Source organism: Sceloporus occidentalis, unplaced genomic scaffold (genome assembly GCF_023333645.1).
Source record: "Sceloporus occidentalis isolate IW3139 unplaced genomic scaffold, rSceOcc1.0.p SCAF_30, whole genome shotgun sequence".
In the NCBI taxonomy this organism is placed as follows: domain Eukaryota; kingdom Metazoa; phylum Chordata; class Lepidosauria; order Squamata; family Phrynosomatidae; genus Sceloporus; species Sceloporus occidentalis.
Window position 1 is genome coordinate 9,731,019 of NW_028317010.1, and position 24,729 is coordinate 9,755,747.

Sequence of the window (24,729 nt, forward strand, 5' to 3'; positions counted from 1 at the left end):
AGCAGATTTTTATACTTGAAGTTGTTCTTTTGACTCTAGGACAGTTGGTGAGACTGCAAATCACATAAAATGATAGTATGTTATTTTATGCATTCCCCATGCATTATGAAAGAGAAGACACCATCGAAGAAATACTCCTGTAGAAAGGTGGAACTCTATGGTGATCTCCAGTCTGTACTCTTTGACTTTTTATTTATTGTGTCACCTTTTTCCATAACGAAAGACAAGTGACAACAGGTTTCAAAAGTTTCTTTTCCCGTTGGTAAAGCAGAAAACCTAATTTTTAGGGCTAATTTGAAAGGATACCACTCTCTTGGTATTCTGGTAATGTGTCATTAGAACTTAGACCAGCGGTCAGATGCTTTCACTACAAAACAATTTCCTTTCTAGTGTCAGAGAGACTGGGAAACTGGAGATCGTATCAAAAGTTGTAAATATATATGACAAGCAAATAAGAAAACGCTGAAAGTTAATGACAAAGGGAATCATACAAATAAATGTGAGTAGTTTACAGAAACGAGTTAACACGTAAACTGTTCTGCTTACATAGCCTTAAAAGAAAAATATAGCAAAAATGCAATTTCATGCAAAAGTGAAATAGTATTCAGGCAACATTCATTAAAATATACGTACAAGGCTAGAGAAAATATCCCCGAGGCTTTGTAGTAAGAGGGGAGCAATCCTTCCAATTCTCAATGCACAATTTGAACATATTTCTAAAATAATTATATTTACATTTAATAACCCGCGGGGGACTATTTTTATGTTTTTCTTCTGTATTATTCACATTTTGCCCTCCCAATTTAAAACCTTTTCCTCTCTCTCCTAACCTTTTTTCCCCACATATACACACCTTAACTCTTTCTCGCTCCTTAACAATTCCACCCTTCTGCCTCCCTGCCCTTTAACCCTTTACTACCCTAATACTTACAACCTGTTTTTCCTCTCTGCCTCTTAAATCCGTCACCCCTCTGTCCCCATCTCTGACCCATTTTACCATATTGTACTTTAGAGTGTCTGTCCCCCCCAGCCCCAATTTTTAAAACCAGTATTATCACTAATTTTATTATTTTTCTTTTGGGGTAAAAGCCTTATAAATAGCCTTTGGCTGCTACTGTAAGCTTTTTCCCAATGCAGAACAGACTGATGGTTATTATATAACTTATAATAATTGCTTGTTTTTGTTTGTAAATATAATACATTTATATAGTATCATAAAGTATCATAGAAAGGTTTTGATGTGAAAAAAATACTTGGGGAAAAAATATATATTCTGAACAATGAAGTAACTAGGGAAAACACCAAAGATGAAGGTGAAACGGGAGACAGAACATGAGTAATACTCTAACATGTATAGGCAATCAAACTACAAATAATACATAGATGAAGGGTTGATGTGATAGAAAGATTAAAGAAAACTGATAGGACGCTAGAGAATAGATCGCAGGGTTCACCTGACATAAAAAGTAAAATAAAATCATATAGTGAGTCAACAAGGGAGAAAAAAAAAATAAAGGTGGCATTTGATTGGAAGAGTATAGACAAGGAATACAATAAAGAAGAGTAAAGGAATATGATCTCTCTTTGCCTGACAGCACAACATTCCAGCGTTATCCTCCTGTTGCTAGGAAACCATGTATAGCCTCCATTGCTAGGCAGACAGAACAAAATATGGTGATGCCTCAAAATCAGCCAACAGCAACAACACAAACATACATTGTGTCCTTCCGTCAATCCCAACAAGGAAATGGTTTATTAAATAAAAGGAGAAATGATATATAACAAGTTCATGATGAAATTGGCTACAGATTCATAGCTATGTTAGTTCCAAATTATAATTTACAAAACAAGTTGAATTAATGTACTTGGAAAAAAAATAAATAAATAAAGAAAAAAATATATATATATATATATTTTAATATTTTTTTACCTTATCTTAACTCTTAGATTGCTGTCAGGATGTAGACTACCCTCCCCCCAAGGGAGGAAATAGAACATATCTAATATCTCAATAAATCATTAAAAATGCACCTTAGTTAAAGGGGAAAAATTAGTGTAAGAAAATGTAAAAAAATAAATAAAAAAATGCATGTTTGTTGATATAGTACACATATTATTTATTTGATGTGTTTAGAATACATATATTTGACATACAGAAATATAAATCTATATTAAAAGTGAGTAAATGCATACATTGTTAGCATTGTAAATCATGGGGTATAGTCTCAAATTTGTTGGATGCAGAAGAAAAACAAAAGGTGTTTTTTTTTGAGGGGGGGGGCAGCTTAGTTGTCTTTTTTAAACATTCTTTCAGTGATTGATGCTGGCAATCCCCCAAAGATTTTATAAACTGTCCCTGCTGTTGTAGCTCAATTCTGGATTTTTAGCACCCTCCCTGGGGAATGTATTCAGCGAACCCACGCCGTGATTATATAAACTGCACTCAGCACTGCCTGGATATATATAAAACTGATGAAACGCATTGTGTGCTCAGAAATGAGGCAGAAACCTTATGACGTGATTTTTTTAATTTATTTATTCCATGTGTGTACTGGTTAGGTCAGACCAGCTCTCTAATAAATGCCAAAAGCTTTTTGCTATTGCATAAGATGATTGAAGAATAGATCTTATATTGATTCTGCATTCTTCTTCCCTGATTCAGATATTTCATGGTAAAAAACAGACGCTTAGCTACCTGTTAACCTGCTGAGAGGTGATTCTTGTGTTTGTCTGTTGGCAGCAGATTGATAGCAAGTGAGACTATTTTCAGAACACCATGTGTTCTGCCGTATACTGACGTGTGAATTTTATTAATACTGGTTGAAGATGAAGTGGAAATAGAATTACTTACATGTGAAAATTAACCATTTAAATATATATTTATTTTATCTGCATAAAAGAAGTACTCTACATGGAATTAAGTAACGTTATAATACTAATCTCTATTATTGCTTTTTAGAAAATATTTAATTTAATAATTTTTTTAATAAAAAAGTAGATGATGTTTACAACATCCAACACTTTTCCAATACCACCATAAGCAGACCCAATGATCCCTATTTATCGAAGAGTCTTCAGAAACTATGGAAATAGATATAAATATAAAATATGTTTGTATTTGCCCCAGTATTGTCACATTGACTTAGGACATCTCTTTATTTGTCACTGGGCGAGCAAGGTAACCCCAATTAACCCATGCAAAAAATGGTACACTATAAGAACACAGGCTGTATATGTTAGCCACGTGTCATGAAGAATGCTTTGCTTGATTTACCACTAGGACCACTATAGCAACTTCGCTGGCACACATGCCTTGATCTGATTGGCTTATACTTGCAGGGTTTAGGAAGCCAGAAACCACTGCATCATTAACCTACTGAAAACTACATACCTCGTGTACACCAGGTTTGTTTTTTTTGATGTTTTGTTAAAAACAATAACCCATCTAGTTGGATGACAAACATGATTAAAATACATAATTAAAACACTAGACACTTTGATCTTAATCCGATTAAGCGAGGATGTTAATTTATGTCTTGTATATGTAAATGCAACCTGATTAATTTTTTTCTTGTTTATTGTCAAAAATCATACATCTTGCTCACTACAGATAACGTTTGGAATTTTCTATCGAAATGCCCCTTGGATATATTGGATACTCAAACCTATGGGTGGTTATGATGGGTTTACAACTTCTCTTTGATGTGTCAGATTTCCTGGAATCATTTAAATCTGCATAATGTGAAAGCGTGCAAAATTGATGATCTTATGTAACTATGGTGGGGCGAGAGATGCGTTAAAGCGGTAATTTAAATATTTAATGCTTGGAATGCATAGGAGGTGAGCACCAAAGATGTATCTCACAAAACCAATTACTACTTAATTTTGCCCCAGAAAAAAAGCAATTGTGACCCCTCAAGGCCCTGCGGTGCATCAGCAAGCTAACCTGACTACCTGAGGCTATTAACCACTACTCCACTGGTTTAACAGTAGTGGACAGATATATCCTTTATTCAGCATGGTGGACTACCCAACAATCATCATCCACCCTCAGAGATTTCAATTTTCTGCCTCCATGGTTCACACTTGCTGCAGTCAGATAACACACTTCTTTAGCACCCCGACTATAACCTAAAACCTCAGGCTGTTAGGTGGGTATCATTGTAAAGCTGTAGACATCAAATCATTTCAGATTTGCCCATCAACACAGGCAATTGTGGATTATTGCTTTTTATTATTAAAAAAATGTAAAGGATTTTAATAGGATTAAACTTTAGCACCACAACTAAATAAATGAGTGCCCGGAACACAAAGCACACGAGGTCAAAAGGTATAGGCAAAAAAGGTAAAGGAATAGATCAAGGGAATGCATTGTTTAGCACATAATTTTTTTATGTTTCCTCTGCAACTGCTAAATGAACCATTTTTGGTTAACTCAGACAGTGTTTAGGGTCTAGAGCACCTGGCAATCGCAACATGAATACATTCATTTACACATATGCATAGAACAGAAAAGTCTACATAGTTTCACATACCTTGGTATCTGACAACAACACACGGTTGGATTCTATTACTGTGTGTTTTTAGAGGGAGAAAAATGTGCATTACAGCACAAAGAGAAGTGTTAGTTAGACACAATTTCTGAGGATGAAAAACAAATGGAAAGCAGAAGGTGCAGCAGATCGTCTATAAACACAGGTGGATGGACAGAGACAAATGCAGAGAGCACAGTTACTAGCACAGACAGGATGCTACATGGACACAACGCTAAAACCCTGCTGCTTACTGTGGGCTCTTGGGATAGAAGGGAAGAGTAACATGGCTGAGATCCTGGATGTCAAAAGCAGTTGGCTCGGCTGATATAGCCTGCCTCTTGGTCCTCTGTTCCCCCAAGGTGTTGGAGGTCTGTTTCTGAGCCTGTTGAGTGGCAGGTTTGATCACAGACCGATACTTATCCAGCTCATTCTGTAACTTCTGGATCAACTCGTCCTTCTGGTCTAATTCCAACTCCAGCTCATCTATGAGAGCATCTCTCTGCCTCAGTTCTTCTATCTTCTCCTGCAAAGCATATTGCAAGTCCCGCAAAGTGCCCATAATCCCGGCAGGGGCTCCAGCTGCCTTTCCCTCTCCCTTCGTCGTCTTCTCGATCACTTTTAACCTCCCAACCAGACTATGAGCCACTTCCCACTTTCCCCAACTTGGTTTCCTAAACACAGGACTTTGTAACACTATCCTTTTTCAGATGTTTGTTACCAAAGTGAACTTGACTTTCAGGTCCAGATTTCGAGAACTCAACTTCCAGGTCTCCCTCAATTCAGATCCTATAAATTGAAATGTATTCCGTCCTGAAATTACGATTTTAGTTTCCTTAAGAGTGGTTTTCTTCACAGCAATCTTTTTCACTACTGCACACCTAAAAGGAGGTCCCCAGCGTTGAGAATATCCAGAAAACCCACCTTCCCAAATTTGGAAAGATGTCTTTCAGCTCCTGGAAACAATACAAAGTACCCCTCCTTCTCTGTTAAGATCCTTTTCTATTCTCTTTCACTTCTGAGCTCCTGGAGAGAAGTCTTCTGCTGCTCGCTGTCTGCATGTGATTACTATAACGTGTGTCAGCGGCAGTCACTAGCTGAGCCAGAGAACATTTGCATGCACGATCTCAAACTACAAGAACAAAAATCCCTCCCTTCCTCTCCTGAAACACTAGGATGACATCGAGGCAAGCTGGTGTGGAGGGTGATTTCAGTCTGTCTGCGTCAGGATTTTGAGCAAAAGAGAGAAAGATGCATTAGGAGAAACATACACACACAGGCAGAAAGAGGCGTCTGCAGGAGCTATTCCTCCCCGTGCTCTGGAAAGCAGAGACTAGAGTGTGAGCTCCCAAATCTGCGCTTTGATTCCTGCCTCTCCTGCACATGGGATTTTACTAACCCTTTCATAGCTCCTTCTACTGTCAAACAGGGATCTCATCGAACCATATGCTGCCTATGATGAGCTATTAATTCCGCTGGCAATATGCTGCCACCTGAGGTCTTATTATCATTTTCACCGGTTTAGACCAATCACACGTCATTGTTTGCATTGTCCCGATGCTCCCGTGCCTGATATATAAGTAATTGCAAAGCAACCCATTACTATATTATGGTTTGAATTAACCGTAAATTAATCCTGGTTACAAAATGACCCATGGGAATTTTTAGTGGCTGAGTGGATGTAAATGCCTTTGCAAAATCACAATACCAACATTTGTTGTCTACTCTCAGTCTATTTGCCCTGTCCTTTGTACCCTCGGTTAACACCTTTTCTTGCATGCTTCCCACTTTTTCCCTCTGCAATTAACTATTTCCCTCCCTACTTTGCTCTTTTTCCCATCTCCATCCCCCTTACCCCTTTTTAATTATTTTCCTTTTCTCTCGCTTCTGCTTAACCTTTTCCTCTCGCTGCCTCTCTCTCTTAGCCTTCCTCTTTGCTTAACACTGTCCTTCCTTTTTAACCCTTTTACCCCACTTCTGCTTAACACTCTCCTAGATTTTCTCCTTAGACCTTTTAACCCTTTCCTCACTCGATTTACACATAACCTTCTTAACATTCTTTAACATTTTCCTTCTATTTTCTCTGCTATAATTTCCCTTGTCTCTCTCTACCCCTAACCCTTCCCCCCTCTCTTTTCCTTCCCCAAAGCTAGATTTTGTACCTATTTATTTTGTTAACATCAATTAACAAAAAAAAATAGCATTTGTCAAGATACAATGTGCTAAGCGTCATTCGGAGAACCTGATGTGCCTGGAGGACAACACTGATCCATCACAAAAGGGTCATCTTAAGACATTCAATGCATTTTCTATTACATTTTACTATGTATACATGGTGTGCCGTACACATCACTTTGCTGTATAGTGTTAATGGTTATCACATTGACTGGTGCATTAGTTCTTTCCATTCTATGAGAGCCATTGTTGGGTGTCTCGTTACACCACTGTCTCTCTCTCAAACTCGTGATACATTGAATTGGAACTTTTTGATGGTACAGCCTCACTTGGTGGTCCATTGGCACCTGGTATTCTATGTTAGATTGCCCGTCAATGTGCTTTCTATCATTTTATACAGTACTGGTTTTGTAGATAAACGAATAATAATTGACTTCGCTATGTCAGAACACATTGGGGTTTGTTAATCGGCTGTGCAGCCCTGCATGTGCCAGGAAATAGGCGTATGTAAAGCATACAGAGCACATGTTCCCCGTCATTGAGTGCCAGCGGGTTAATATTCACTTACTGTAAATGGAGCAACAGGAAAGTATTTATTAAGACTTTTATAAACTGCCATTACTGTACCATGCTGGTTGATTGCATCAAGCGTTCATACAGTGATTAATACTCCCACTCCACAGGGGGTATTTGTTTTTATTTTAGTAGTGACAGGGTTAACTACCCCTTTCACCCATCGAAGGAAACGCCTTCTGTGGTATCAACCTGAGAGGGTGTTTGATTTTAAAATGACTTTTACCCAATTCTATCTAATGCCGCAGTAATTCGGGTTTTTTTATTACTATACAGAAATATATATTTAGCACTTTCAATATATATGCAATAGGCTATGGAACCTATATGTATATAACACTCAGGAATATTTAGTCTGCATGGATTTCATAATAAATATGGGGAAAACTTCCAGCTAAAAAGCATAAAATGAGAAAGAGTCACTATTCTCTAGAATTACTGTCCTACTTCCATTGGTTTGAGAGTTTTACTGTGTGTAGAATTATTAAAAAGAAAAAAAACACAGAGGAAAATAGTGTAAATAAATGTAATAATAAATTTCCTGTTCTAATGTAAAAGGGTTCGGAGAGGTGTAATCTCAAAAATGTAATTTACTTAAGTTTAGCAGCATGTAAAAATAAAAAATAGAACATACGCAGTACAGATGTGGAAGTTACTGTGGAGCAAAATAAGAATTATCAAATCCCCCTTAGTAGACCACCGTAGATAAAAAGAATGAATGGCGTGAAAGACCCTCAGGACTAGGTCACCTAGCACACAAGCCAAATGGCCGATGGGCTACTGACCGACAGTACCACGCACTCACCCTGTGCTGCAGCGTGCGACCACCAACTGGATATGCGAGTATAAAAATGTATTGTGCTGCCGCGTATATCCAGCCATCGGCCGCACTTATGTCATCAGGCGACTGCAGGCCTTAAAGTGCCAGGGCCGTCTTGTCATCAACTTACTGCGCCTTCACATAATGGTATTGATGGTCCATTTTCATAGGTATGAAAGAATGAGTTTACAGATTCTAGTCTAGGTAAAGAATTAGTTATTAATGTCCAATTTCTAAGCAGAGAACACTGTATTTCAGTTTAGCTACCAGTAGCCTGAACTTCAAACGTGTTTTTAATTTTACATTTAGCAGAAATACTCAGTTTCTCATAAAACAAACAGACACTTCCATTAAGATGGGGATACTAGATACAGATAGAAGGGGGTACTAGATATCACCCCTTCCTGCAAATAAGTATTTAGTCATGTCGAATTCTGCCTCAGTCTTAATTTTTATTGTCATGTGACACAAAAGCAGGCAGTAATAGGTAGTTGTCATAGTAATCAAAAAAGTGTCTTAAAGCTCTCTCTTTATGTTATTAAAACAATAAAATGTCCGATATGCTGTATGTCAGGTTGTTTTTTCTCTCTTTTTTCTCTAATGGCACCTTTATACTACTTGAATGAATGGGTAAATAATAATAATTTTTGAGATGCCCTAATAATAAACTTTTGTGTCTTATTATCTCTTCTTTGACCAAGCATTGATCCGGTACAATCAGCTTTTGTACACACATGTGTAATAACGCACGTGTGCTTCTATATGGTACACACTCTTTATCAGTGAATATGATAAAAAAAAGAAACTGATGCAGATTATATTGGTGTGCAAAATACTACAGTAATGTAGCAAATATCCCTATAATTAGCAATTTACATTAAACTCATTACGAACAACACAAAGAAAGAAAACACCGCTGACCTCCATCCCGTTATTTCCTTGTATAACTGCCCCATCTGCAGATTACTGGGTGAAAAACCATTAAACTCCATGGGAATGTTTTGTGTTGTTGTTTTGTGTTCTGCATCATTAACGTCTTTATTTTCTGAGGGGTTAACAGTGCTTCACACAACAGCATAGACAGTCTTCACTTTACATCACCCAAGCTTGTAGATTATACAATGATATCACGTTTAAATGATTTCTTTCAAACAGCACACTTGGAATACGTCATTCAGTATATTGCATGACCATAAAAAAGAATTGAGAATCAAACCTTAGGTCAAGAATATAACCACATTTACTAGCGCTACAGAACCATTGAAATGTAATGAAAGTTATTTAAATTTACATAAAAAGCAGATTTAACTTGCATCTTTTGGGCTCACATCACCTTTTCCTGGAACGTAGCCTGATGTAAATGCGAGGAAAGCCAACAGCAAACGCACACAAGCATTTATAGCCCGGATATCTTCTGTTCTAAATGTCACCACTGTTTAAAACATACTTTCAAATATTTAGCTTTCTTTAAAACAAAAGTGAAATTGGGCAACATCTGATGGGGAAAACGGAGTATGTCTGGTATGACATAAAGTATACAAAAGTAGAGAGAAAAAAATAGAACCGTATGAGAAAAGAACGTACTTTACGATGGTATTCCGGTTTACTTCTAGCTCTTTAACTGCCTGAGTTGAGTTTAAAGAATTAATATTTGCTGAAGGCAAGTAAACCAAGGTTTAATGATCCCGCTCGGACCCATAAAATGCAGGTAGTAAGATGTTGGAGTGAAGAAAGGGCATGTTATCGAGACAACAGTAAGGACTTGGTCTAATGGGGTCAGGACGTGGGTACAATGTAACATTCTTATGCAGAATTGAGTAGGGACAACAAGCAGTTACTGAAATCATTAGGCTTCTATAGAAAACTAATTTGTCTTGTATTTCAAATGGGATACAAGTCCTCTCTATTGGCGGTTGTGACACTTTTGGTTTGGTGGGGCACCATTTGTAGGAACATAGGTCCTGGGTCTAATCAGACATGACAGTTCAAAAGCACTTCTGATGGAACCTGAAGTCACCAGATAGCAGATACATTCTGTACATGTGTTTTTTTGCGCAATACTGGACCGGTAACAAAACTATTGAAGAATAATTTGCTAATATTAGCAAGTCACCCAATTGTTGTGCCCCTATTATTAAAAACCTTCCATAAGACACTCAATACAGGTCTATATGCAATCACAGGCTGTCTGACAAGAAACTTCTTATTGTTTCATAGCCTCATTGCTCTGTTATATTGTGCACAGCTAGAACTGCTCTTAGCTAACAATCACCCACCTTGGAAAATAGGTGAAAAGTAATACTTTCTACCCCAGGGAAACTTTAATGGAAAAACCTCTTTTTCACATATTCGTCACAATAGGGTCTGTTCTCTAAACTCTGAGTGCTTGTAAGTTGACTAAAAATGCGAGTTTGTAGCAGTTCACTTATGGAAGTCCAACTCTCAAATTCACTGAAGCTGATTCGCACTGACACGTGCCTGACGGAAAACCGAGATGATGAAAGTTGGAAAAAGAAAGCATCTCGCAGATTCATTAACCTACGAATTGCCTGCTAGTTGCATATTCAAGCTGGAACTACGTTTGAAACACTTGTCAGTGGTTTTGCGGGAGTTGCTAGGGAAGCAGATGAAAAGACATGCTTTTCGCCGCAACTGCCAAAAATGCATTTTTTAAATATTTTGCCCAGCTCTCACTGCCACAAACCACTTAATAGTCAAGAAAACTGATACGTTGCAGGTGCAGATTGTGAAATGTATCAATATTTTAATGATGAAAAATATAGAGAACAGTGTGAGCAGACACAGGAATGATGATAAATCAGTGTAAAATAATTTGAGTCATCATGAATTTAATTAAATGCTGGCTTATGATTAATTAATTTTAAAAGAGTCTGGGATAACGGGAGATCGCCAACCTCTGCAACCTCTATGAATGAGCTGGAAGTGGTAGATAACTTTCCATAGTCCGAGAACCCAACTTAAAAGATATGTACTCTTCTTAAGCATATTTTGATAAAAAGAGCAAATTCTCCCACAGAGGACAGACCGTTCTGTTTGTACAAGGTAAGCATCAGGAGCCAACAGGTTGTTTACAAGATACCTGTTGGAAAGTGTTATGGGGAATACCGGAGCTCTGGAAGTCTGCATTGTCTCAAACATTGTTTTGACCTCTAAAGTCAAGCCTTTTGGCTGAGCACCAAGACGGCTTGGTTATATTACACGGGAGATGTAAAAGAAAATTGTGTTGGGAGTGCATTGTGAGTTCTCCCAATAAAAAGGTTATTTTACTGTATACATATAGTACCTGTGCCTTGGTTTCTTGGGACAGTTCTAATTTTCAGTTACTCTCTTTTTTTTGCTGGCCGGTTGGGGAGATCCTCTGACCTCTCATGATTGACCCAGGGATTTGTAAAATGAATGGAGCAACAGCACAGACTCCCATTAACATCATTCAGCTTTATGGGCTGTTCTATATATATAACTACGCCATACAAAGATGGTCAAGTCAAACTATGGTTCAATTAGAAACAGCTGGAGTATATCTGCCCTACCCTCTAACACTCAAGTTTGCTTCATAGATGAGTTGAGAAATCTGTGCGCTCAGAAATAGTTTATGTTCCTGACAATTAGTACGGGTCAGCAGAGCACATCGTCTAGAACGTCAGACCTCACACATATCTGTTTGCGTTCATAGTTCAGGTTTTTTAATCTCCTTAAAAATTGGAGGAGTAATCTGTCTCTGGAAAGAAACTGTCTATTTTTTCCATTTTATGATTATTTGGGGGATATATATATATATATATATATATATAAAATTATTTATTATTTTAATATATAAATATATGCCTACTCTATTTAGATGAACCATGGCAGACAAGCAGTCACATATGTTAATGCCTTATAAGGCAATATATTATATTTTATGCAAGCTCATTTTGAGATTGCTTACAGAATGAGGATTGGAGAAAAATATTACACCATAAGCATCTAGTATTCTAGTATAATATAAACAGGGTTATATGGAAACTGTTCTAAAACGGCCATTCATTAATATTTTTTTAGAATGTTCACTTTTTATTGAGCAATAATCCAAAGTGTGCTATTTTTATCTTGCTGTCTTGCTTGAGAAGTTTCCCTTTTCCTGTTTCCCAAGATCCACCAGTTCATAAGCACGGCGGCCTTATACATTTTCATTTGTCATTCCCAAAAAGCAGTTGAGACCAGTACGCTTCAAAAGAAAAAGAAAAAAAAAAAAGAAACAAAAGTATTCAGAGACAAGATCTGATCCTAGGGTCGAACATGAGGATGGTAACTTAAACTCCTTCTCAAGCTGTCATAACATGTTGGGCTCCAAAAAAAAGAAAATCAGAAAACAAAAATAAGGCAGGACTGTTCATGACCATCCACTCCCGGGATGGGAAGATTACTCTGCTTATATAATCAAAATTTTAAATGTGTAGTCTTTAGCCAACCCGTGGAGGTAGATGACACAATCTAATTGGAATAAAAGCTTTATTAGGAAAAATATACACCTTAAGGATGTACATTACCCTTACGGTTGCCTGTGCCTGCATTAAATCTGCTTTGGCTTTAGCATTTGTAGTTTTATTAAGGACAGCCATCCATGGTGCCATGAACACATGACCCTTTAATAAGGCAGTGTATGTGGCTGCATGTGCATGTAAGCGTGATGTCACTGGACAAGTGGTGGCTCTCCTGCGATCAGAAGTCCAGTCCCTGTACCGGAATTCATTTTGCATGGGTTCCAATGAATTTTAGTGCATGCAAATTGGTGCAAGCATTCTTTAGTTACCGGAAAATGATACTGCATGTTTCATTTTCTTCCTATTCTTGTCTAAGCAGAAGACATACTTAGGCACACTTCCTGCATATGCTCTGTAGAACCCCTACTGAAATTCATTGGAGTAGCCAGTAGTATGTATTCCAGTTGAACATCAATGTTCAGCTGGGATACATAAGTTCTCTATACTCCCATTCATTTTAAGTTCTCCTCAAATTCAATGGGAGTGCAGTGTGTGCAGAAAGAGTACTTAAGTATGCTCCCTACTTACATTTCTTAGCAAACGTAGAAGCAGCCAAGGGGAGGATGAATCTGATGTATTCAGAAATTTGTGTGCCGTAAAAATCAAGTTGCAAAATAGACTACAATTTACATTAAAAAAAAGCTGGGGTGGATATTTAAGATAGTTGCTGAAACTTCTTTTTAGCGAGCAGACTGGTACAACGAGTAACAGAATATATGCAGTCGGCAGTGGTTTCTTCAGTTTCATGACTCTGATCAGTTTAAAAAGGTTACCTTTAAATTTTACATGTTGCAGGCCAGTTATCTGGGGACGACTAGGTGGCCCTGGAACTTTAGAGCCAGTAGCTGACAAAAAGTGTGGCTGTCGGTTGGATATGCACGAACAAATGCTAAGTTTTTATAGTTCGTCCAAGCGCCTGTCCAGTATGCCAAATGGGAAATCGAGGTCTGCCTGTAGCAATAGCTTATCAACCAGATAATGATTAAACTTAAATATTATTTGGGAATATTAAAGATGATGCTTCCACAAAAAGTATACAATCTAATGGTTGTGTGAGAAGTAATTGGCATGATTACACATATCTAGAAACACCAGATCCTAATATCCCACAGAGAAAAGATCTTACGACCAGTACAAACAGTATTTTTCAAAGCCTTCTATTGTCACTGTTCCTTAAGCAGGATATAGGACTTAGAAAGTTTTAGAAGAGTGCTATTGAGACTTCAAGGTGAGATTAGAAGGAATAGTAGTTTCTAGGTATAGTTACGGAAATTGAATAGTCTCTTAACAAAAGCACACAGAAAAGAAAGCACGAAAAACAAGCAATAGAATTTCAGAATAAAAAAAATAAAAAAAAATGTAATATGCTTCAATTGATAATCCCTTACAAATAATCAACAGGAGGGGTCAAGAGCTTAGATAAAGAATGGATTTCTTTTGTCAGTGCACAGTTCCATAATGATTATGCATAGAGGTAAGTGAAAAGCTAACACATTAATGTAGGAGGACACACTGTTCCTAATGGTAACATGCTGATTACTCCCCTGAAAAGAAAACAAGTTGACTTTTCTGCACCATAATGTACAAAAAAATCCTAGACTTTTACAGATGTATTTTTCATGTGTGATAAAGTACATGCTCAGTCGTGAATATGTGTAGTCACCTGAAGTCATAATACCATGGATCTAGAATGATCCCCTGTTAACTGGTGACACCTATTGGAAATTAATGCTGAAATATTGAAAGGGTGGCATCAAAATAAATGGTGCCTTGAACTAGGGCAGAGGAATGTACATGTAATATATATCTGATATGTTTTCCAGTAACAAACAGAGGTTCCAAAACTGTGTCTTTAAGGAGCCCCAACACATACCACCCAACAGTCCCGGTTTTCTGGTTTACAGTCGCTGTCTCAGGTTGCTGTCCCGCTGTGGCATTTTTGTGGGCAGTGAAGAGCATGGACCGTTGGGGAGATCCTGTGATCTCTACTGACTAGGCCAGGAAGGTGAGAAATCAATGGAGGTCTGTGCTGTTTAGGTATGGCAGGTGGGTTACGTCAACAGTTCTAAACATCCTGAGTACCTGAGATACTTTTTAATTAGTACATATTGTTATAATACTGTTAGAAAGACCATGTGACTGATTCAACAGTCTTTACTGACCAAAGGACTGAAATCCTCAACTGCTAGTGGAGCTTTGAGGGCCTGGTTTGGGACAACTGGTCCAGGACTGAGCCTAAGCCAGATGCTTTGGGTTTGGTTTATGTGAGGAGCAAAATTGGAACGAGGTGAAAATAAACGCTCTTCCTTATGTAATTAGGCCTTGTGGTGTCCTATCTGCATGTGGGAACCACTGTCTCTAGTGAAGGAAATGGATTGGGTCCATCGACATCTTTATGAGTTGGGCCGGAACTTTTATATGTTGAAATTCTCACCCTGCCTCATGTTGTAGATGTATAAATGTCTATTGCTGGAGAGACAATGTTGTTTGAGATGCTGCAAAGTATACTGTGACAGATTGTATAGATGTAAATATGCTTTATTTTTCTGTCTGGATGAAATGTTATGTCTAGGCTAGCTGAGTACTTGTCATAGTTAGGGATTGGGCAGGCAAGAAGGAAACCTTGGCCCTGTGTAGTAAGTATCTCAAATAGGAGATTGATTTCCATTTGTTTGATGTTCATTTTAGCTTGGGCTTGGTAAAAAGACCAGTGTACCACAAACAAAAACAAGCTCTGACCCATGTCTGGAATGTGTATTGATGAAATAAATACACCTCATGGCCTAAAGAAAACCCATTGTGTTTACTTGTACCACACGGAGGCACCAAACCTCACATACACATTGTTCGTTTTATAGAGGTAAACCGAGACAGACAAACTCCAGCGCAGTGGTGTCTGACTACATTGTCATCAAGCATGACAACAATAGGTATGTAATATTGCTGTACTATTCATATATAAACTTTTGTCAGTGTGCTCATTCGCTTAAAAGTTGTTGCTAAATAAGTGTTACTGTCCCTATAATATTTATTCTTCTATTAATTCTCAATTCTAAATAAAAGTGACTTTGCCTAAAGTTAAGAATTCATAAAAGGGTGCTTACAACAGACATTGGTATTGCTTGCTGGTGACACTGCATCGGAAAATAAACTGATCCAATAAAGAACCATTATAAGCACTATAATTTAACCAGAAATAGACACTTTTACAGCAAGGTTAGACAAAGACCTAATGCAGAGAAAATGTAACATTGCGCTACACCTTATAGTCGTTGCAGACTTTTCAATTAATTATTAAGAAATGCATCTTTACGCTATAGGTATCACTAGGTATAGGCAGCATCCACCAAAGCCTGTCTGATCATTTTACAATACCCAGAGAAGTAGCTGGTACCAAATCAATAGATCATTCAGTTTCAAATGAGCTGTCAAAGTCACATCTGATGACTAGAAGGAGCCTGTTGTGAGCATTGTTACACAGACAGCAAAGTTAAAAGTTTATAAACTGCATGTCTGAACGAAATTACCAATAAGGGATGTTCATGGTTTGTGTAGCAAGCAGCAGATAACAGGAATAATTTTAGATTTATTCTTAAAATATCATGAGCAAACCTCAGAACTGGGCTCTCTTACTTAAACTGGTGTGAATTCACTGTGGGACAGGGCTAGCCATGTGCACAAGAGTGGCTAGCTGTGCATTTGGACACATATAGCATTAAATGGACATGGAATAGGAGGGGGGGGGGGTGCCAGGGATAAGGCTACTCTGAAGACCAAACTAAGGACTGATTAAGGTTTGAATAATTACATTGGAGAAATGGGCAGACTATCTCCCATCAAATTCTACATTCCTAAGTGGGTATGGATTGGGCATGACCACTTCCCTGTCCAGAGGAGAAGGAAATGGACATGAAAACTGTGGGTGGAAAAATGCATGTGCATGCATTATCGATCTGCTATGCTACCTTACAATTATGAGATGTGGACCAAATATTATACACCATATAGCCAAAAGTATATGGACACCTCTATCAATTTCAGCCAAACACGTTGCTAACAGGTTATAAAAGAACATTGGCAGCCACGTGCATAGCTCACCCATGAAACGGTAGACAACACACACTCACAGAGTGGGCATGCTGAGTGCTGAAGAGTATAGTGCATAACACTCTGTAGCATCACTCACTGTCTGTGGAAGTAACATCAGCACAAGCACTGTGCGGCAGAAGCTTCATGATGTGGGTCACCATGGCTTACTGGGAAGCATATTGCCTACTGTAAAGTTTGGCAGAGGAGGGATAATGGTCTTGGGTTGTTTTTCAGGGTTTGGGTCACTTAGTTTCAGTGAAGGGTTATGTTAATACTACAGCTTATAAAGACATTTTAGACAATTGCATGCTTCCATCTTTGTGCTACCACTTTGGGAAAGTCCATTTTCTATTCCAGCATGACTGTGCTCCAGTGCACAAAGCAAAGGTCGATAAAGACATGTTTGGATGAGTTTGGTGTGAAAGAACTCGACTGGCCCACACAGAGCCCTGACATTAACCCCATTGAAAACCTTTCGGATGAACTGGAATGGAGATTGTGAGCCATGCCTTCTCGTCCAATATCAGTGCCTGACCTCACAAATGCTCGTTTGGCTGAATTGCCACAAATTCCCACAGAAACACCCTGCTTATGGTTTTGGAATGGAATGTCCAACAAGCTCATACTGTATAAGTGTAATGGTCAGGTGTCCACATATTTTTGGTCATATAGTGTATATAAATGTATATTAAAAATCTAAGAATCCCCACATTTGTAGATCTTCAGATTGTAGATGAGGTAGAAGCAAAAACAGTTTAAGTTTAAGTTCCTTCAAATCCATTCTATGCGTTTCCCTGGAGTTAGGGAAAATATGTCTATCATTTAGTAATTCTGGATGAATGATTAGCTTGTTAGAATTTCACAACCAGACTTGAGAATCTATTTAATCTATTACATGTAAAGGTACCTCTCACTGACCATACTAAATGGATGAGCGGATTTATTGCAGCACAATTGCCATGAATTTACTATCTTCAAGCAAAGCAACTGAATTGTCTCCTTTATGGACTTCATGGGTAAAACAGTTAAAGTGGAATTGCAGAGATCTGCAAGGCGGTGGAAAAATGTGTATAACAATACAAGTATTATACTGTATATCTACAATATTGTGCAACATTTCTTTTTTCTGTTTACTAAGTTCTTTGAATTATAGACAAACACCTCTAGAATGATAAATCAACAATCCTCATATGGCAGATTGTGATTTTTCTATAATTTAAAAACTCCAAAATAAAAACATAATGAAACCTAGCACTCTATGGTCTTTTTTTCCTTTTTTGATGCCCGTCTCCGACTTCTCCCCTACTGCTTCCTTAGATCCATACTGCAGGGCTTCTCCATGCCCTGGAAGCAAAGGAGATCTCCCCTTTAGTATTTGTCTTCCTTCTTTCCCTTCAGAGAGCTTAAACATGTCTTGCACCTGCTTCTGGCTTCAGGCTTGAAAATCCTCTCGTGGAAACATTGGAAAGGTACGGAACATCATCCCACTCCACTTTCACTCATATACATAAGCACCTGTGATCTAAACCCCAAAACAATCACCCCTACACACACACACACACACACACAAAACATTATTGTTGGGAATTCTTTTGTATTCTCTTGTAAAACTCAGTCATACTATACTATACTATACTATGTCCTGTTGAGCTAAGTCAGTTGGGTTGTTTCTGTGTTAGTGGAAACTTGTCAATGGAAGAAGAAGCCCTCCAAATGCCAGGCAATAACATAATAATTGTATTTAAACAAAATTACAGCAATGGTAACAGGTGCAGTCTTGGCTTGTCATTAATGGTACACCCTGCGGAGCAGGGAAAACATTGTTTGTTCTGAGATGGTAGATTTACAGCTTGCAGATGGGCAAGGGTTGAAAAATCTACCAAAATATTATAACAGAACCCTATTAGAAAAAAAACGAAAGTCTCTAGCAGCAGCTTGAACCACCTAATTGTGCTGTGTGCGAAGAAAAAATTTAGAACATTGAAAAAAAAATGTAGCTCTTACAATACACTACCTGTGTTTCCCCAGATTTTGGACAGATAGACACATTAGACAATACCTCATAGAATGCAATAGAATGCAATATGCATGATCGTGGATAGCTTGAGTAGGAAAACATGTACAAATTAATAGATAACACTTTATATCATAAGTCTTAAATCAGAAGACTGGTAGATGACATACAATAAATCCTTCTTAATTACTTCTACTTTATACAGGACCAGGTCAGACTGGGCTTTGTCATTGAAGAAGAAGAGTGAATCCAGCAAGTTACAATCGTTTCATCCCACTGCAGCTCATGGATACAGGAGAAAACATGAACCTGGTCTTCTGAAGATGCTCAAAAATGATCACACATGGATAGGTGCAAGGAGTAGCTTGTCTTTTCAGTTTTATTTCCCTTTGAGTGATAATGGGAAGAATTACACAACACGAAAATTGCATTTCTGACAATGTACTGTTTATATAACAGATATTTTATACACATCTCTCCCAAAAGACTCCCTGCCATCTGGCTTCTAAGAAGAACAAGTATTTTTAAACCATGCATATTCATTTTTTAGCTCTGCAGAGATGTATCTCAGAATTGCATGATTTGAAAATTAGGTTATTTTGGAGTTCAGTAAATGTTAAATGTTTTTTGTAATATTATAAGAAATCGTCTTATTGTCTCCATAAATATAGGTGAATATTTTGTGTATTACTATAACTAACTACCAACAAGGTTGGTTTGTTTGTTAGAGACAAGTTGCTCTAACATTTAAACTTGGTATTATGGGTGTCAGAGGTAGGGGCAGGAACGGGCACAGTAGGCTGTTTAATGTAGGTTAACTAGGCATAAAGAGAGGTAGTCAAGGGAGTGCAGCAAGAAAGCTTTTATATAATTATGCACATCCATAGCTGTCAGAGTGGTTTGGTCTGCTCTCTTCCTCTCCTTCTAGCTGGCCTACTCCCCTTTACTCTGGCAGCGGCTCCTTCACAGGCACAGAGTCCCCACCTGTTTGCAGGCTGCAGACACAAGGTAGTTTATTTCAAACATGTAATGTTAGTTAATACTCCAGCTCTTGAGACTACATTTTCCATGACTCTCAGCCAGTGTGGTATGTTAAGCATCATGGGACAGTGAGTACTCAACAACTGGATTGTCAAAGGTGAGCTTTTTATATAATTATAGATTGTTACTGCAGCTAATGTGGAATGGACATATAATGATTCTCAGCCATCCATTTGGTTTGCTGAACATCATGAGGAATGTCATTAAGTGTCAACTGCTGCAATACTACCATGCTTCCTAATTTGTTTCCAAGCCTTCATGTCCAAATCCTGCGGGGGCCCATGCTTCCACAGGATTTGGACAGAGGGAAGTTCTCATAAGATACGTATGGGGTATTTATAAAGAGCATGGTATGAAAACTGCTTGTATCAGAACTAATAGATCCGATCAATCAACAGGTTAATTCCATTGGTTCATTGGTTGCTATGGTGATAATACTACTTTAAAAATGTTGCACCAGAATTCATCTTTATCTATCCCACACTATTGGATGTAGTCAAGTCAATCTAACATTCCCTTTATGATAGGAAATTGTAAAAAATGTGTATTTGCATTACGTGCTTTCAGAATCTGTTCTTCATTTATTCAATTATTTACTCCCATTAACACCATGAACTATATAATGTTAATTTAGAACATTCTTTATTTTGTTTCCAATGATTCTCTGCCACTCAAATACTGTCCGAAAGCCATGGGATTCATGTTCCAGCAAGTGCCTCTACCGTATATCTGAATCACTGGGCTTACAATAAATGCTTAAAAGATATGTGTATTTAGAATCTATCCTGTGACCTGGAACGTTATTGTGTGGTCACATAGCTGCCTCTCTCGCACCACTGTACAATCCTCTGTGGGCAATAGATTGCACATATCCAGGTCGCTGGCGTGTTCAGATGGAGCACAAAGATTTACCTCTGCCTGGCATAGCTTTGCCCTAGCGAGCACCTGTGTGTCAGCGGAGACTGGCTGACGGCATTGCAGCTTGTCACTGTTAGAAGTTATGTCTAACCTCAGTCGGTACGAGGGGGAGCGTTCATAGCACCTGCTTAAAAATGGATAGGAACCTCTAGCACCGCAGCTGCAGAATACTACTCATATGAAGCTCAGGTCAGGTGGCAGTAATTTGCTGCAGAAGGAATTCATTTAGAGGTTCCCATTCCCGCTGCTAATAAAATCACTTATGTTGATCAAATCATATCACAGACATGAATGCATTTCAGTATTCTGGATCAGCAGACTGATCGCTAATGCACAACTTACCAAAATCATATACAATAATGTAGATCTTGATCTTTACCATGAGCACATGATATGGTTAACAATCAGTGATTTATTTTCTAAAATTCCATTATCAAAAATCTCTGTAGTTTTTCCTTGACTTCCACAATCACAGGAAATGTTGGCATCTCCTATTATCCCCGAGGGGCTGTAATAAATCAGATATAACATCTATGCACATGTGAAGAAAAAAATGCAACTGGTGCATGAATTTAATTCACTCTCGCTTAAGGAGACGTCTTTCTTGAGTCAAGAAAGATAAGACAAGTCCTGTTGCATGATTCATAAGCTATGTCCTTCAAACAGGTATGAAGTTTTAAAAAAAACTTGAGGAATCTTAATTGATCCAATAAATTAAATAAGATACACTAGTCAATAGAATGCTAGCTTTCAAAAGGTGGTCATCAGACTTAAAAACCAAGGAATGAAATACAGATGTTTACAATCTTTTAAACATATTGTTATAAGGTAAAAAGTACAGATATTTTCACTGGATATAACCTATTCTGTGGTATTGTGGTGATTCCAACACTAAGCTGTGTTGGGGGCTTTAGAAAACCAATGTTCAGCATGAATTCTGGCCCAAGGCTATCCTTGCCTAAGGGTCTCCTGGTATTAACTGCACTTCTACGCATTATACATGATGCACAGAGAGAAAGACAAGCAAAATATATTTTCCACCTTGTAGTTATAATAATCTGTATTTTTACTTCAATAATTACTGTGCCTTCATTTTTTTGAAACAATATCGTTGTACAGCAAAAAAACTATAATATTTATCTTACTTATAAACCTTATATATAATGTGCACATAGCTCCTACACACATCACCCTATCTGCAGCTAGATATGCCTGGTTCTACGCTACATGAGCATAAAAACGGGATGTACCGCCATACTCATCGAGACATCAGCCACAATTATGTCATCAGGCGGCAGCTGACCTTAAAGTGTCAGCGCCGTCTGGCAGCATGGAATTCCACATAGGGAGTGATAAATGCAGCTGGTGCAATACCCTGTCTCTATGTTGCTCTAACCCTACTATAGCTTGATTTCTAGAAAAAAACCTCAATCCCATCAATTGTCGATATCTTAATGCTTTTGGGCTTTAGTTCTAGTACTGCTGAGTATGATGTCATCCATTTTCCAAATATGAAATATTATTTTACTAAATGCAATACTTATACGACTCTTTCTGGTTCAACTTATTTCTTTTACAATGGAGGCCTGTAATATATGAGGAATATGTGCTGATAACTATGTACACGACCATCCTTGGCGTAATTTCCTTGGTTTGTGTGCCATGTTTTATCATCAACTAGCTGCAGTAAGTTTCCTTAAATAGTATACATACGAACTGTGCCAAACATTCTTCGAATTTATTTTACAGATTATTAAAACTTTGAAAAGATTATAGGTACAACAGCGCCCTCTATGGGACAAATGCCTAACTTCTCTGTATGTAAACTCACATTTTGGCACATAAAAATCAATGATTTTTAGAAATTGGAACCAACGACCTGTTTATTAAATATATACATTGTAGATACAAATATTAAGTGATCATGGATATGCTCTTTTGTGACCCCAAAGCCTGTCTCACCCTACATGGTAAGATGTAATATAACCTTTAACTTCTTTCGAGCCAAGCTGTACTTGTTTTCAGTTTCATGGGCTTATTGGCTTCCCTTTTTGTTACTGTTTGTTTAGAACAGTTGCACTATTGTACGTTATTGTTAGCATAGGAACTAAGGGCTTTATCTGTAAAAAGAGATGATCCCCTTAGAGTTGCCAAATGGGAAGTTTGCTGCCTCAAATGGGAGAGGGGGCAATAAAAATAAGGAAATGTATTCTTTACAGTTTGAACCAAGAGCAACCACTGATGGCGACCACACATAAGGCTCACAACACTTTTGGTCTACTTATAAATACAAAACAAAATGGGCATAAGCATGCTTTTTAATTAGTTTTCTTAACCATAAAAACTGAAACATGTAATAAGAATAATATCATAGCACCCATTAGTTGATTTGTGTAGAGCAACAAAAGTAGAAAATTAAATGCAAAATTAGAATAAATATTCTCATTGAATAACCTTAAAAGGCATAAATAATAATTGGTTTGACTAAAATAAAGGTGTCATTTAATAATATGTACATAAGCCTCTGCAATCATTAAGACTAGTGTCCCTGGTCTGCCTTGCTTTAAACCACAAGCATCCTCAACGCCTAGTCTGTCTGCAGTCAGCAGTTCTGACTGCTTGCATTGTCTGCTTCCTAACGGTTATTATGCAGACAGACAAATTAACGGAAAGAAAATTATGACACAGTCTGATCCCTTCTACCATGAAGGATAAAGAGCAAAGACATCTCTGGGTAGTTTAGGAGAACACTCAAATCTCTCTATTTCTCTTGTCCTTCCCTTATATCCCTCTGTTGTAGGAGATCAGAACAAGATCAGAACTTAATGTCCCAAAGTACATTTGCAAAGAGAATAAAATGCTCTTAGAAATAAGATTATAAACTCTCCCTGTAACCACAGCCCCTAAAAATGAGTCTCCCTTTTGGCCATATGAAATGTTAAAAGATATGACTATGCGAGGTAATGATAAAGACATAGAAGATGCATTATTGAAATGAGAAGAAATCGGTTATGCTCATGTCATGTGTAGATATTGCTTGCTTGTCAGTGGTAAATGACAATGACAAAGTACCCTGCTGACATATAAGACTAAATAATTGATTCTCATGGTCACAAAACAGTACACAGCATAGTATAAATAAATAATAAGCCTACATAATGACAGTAGTATCTGTGTATCCTGTGTAGATTAAGTTGTGTTCCACCAAACGCATCAGTAACACTCACCGATGGCCTTGACAGCTACCTGAGCAAGGCTCGTTAAATAAATGCATTAATCACACTATAAGCTGCAGAAAGTCAATATCCCCAATATTCAGGAACCAAAAAATAGGTTTTCATTTCTGATCTGGTTCAGTTACACTCATAAATGGACATCTGCACAATTTGGTACGTTCAACACTTTTCAATTGGTGGACTGAGGTTTCCATATTGGCTATTTTTTAACCAAGACGCATGATTTCACGTTGCTGACCAGCGGCTGAGAAGGTCTATCCAGCAGTATGTATGGATGTAGATGTAGAATTGAATCATCATTACTTAGTTAATGGTCTGCTTGAGTAATCAAAAAAAACGGATGCTCTAGACACCTGCCTAGTTTGCAATCTGGTGGAAATCTGACACTAATTTCATCAAAAAGTTCAGCTTTAAACAGGATTTCTGACTTTTAATGAAAGAGCACATGTCGTATATTTAAAGGTCTTCTACAACATATTTTATCTGGACCATCATCTATCACGCAAACTAATTAAATGCAAATGCCAGTATATATCGATACCATAATCGGAAATGATGCGATTATCATTTTGGCACAGGATAAAACAAATTGCATATACTTCATATATTTCATCTACTACTAATGAAAAGGAGTATGCAGATGCCTACTTTCATTGCTAACACTAAAAATCCACTTGAAGTGCACTTTTTAATTTACAAGCACTGAAAATATCTGCAACCACTTTTAATAATTTGAATGATCATTTGCAATCTTTGTAACTGTCCCTTGACTCAGGAACAAAGATTG

The 24,729-nt window shown here is 37.7% G+C and overlaps 1 protein-coding gene across 2 annotated transcripts in view; it reads right to left on the reverse strand.

Moving 5' to 3' along the window:
* LOC149299019 (cGMP-dependent protein kinase 1-like) overlaps positions 1 to 24,729 on the reverse strand; it is a 409,471-nt gene that overhangs the window by 339,639 nt on the left and 45,103 nt on the right. The window contains exon 1 of one of the 2 annotated variants that reach the window (XM_089486887.1): positions 4,787 to 5,094. The exons of the other annotated variant lie outside the window; for it this stretch is intronic. Within the exon in view, the coding sequence (XP_089343013.1) occupies positions 4,787 to 5,094 (308 nt within the window). Of the gene's footprint in view, positions 1 to 4,786; positions 5,095 to 24,729 lie in introns of those variants that run through there. 2 annotated transcript variants of the gene reach the window in all.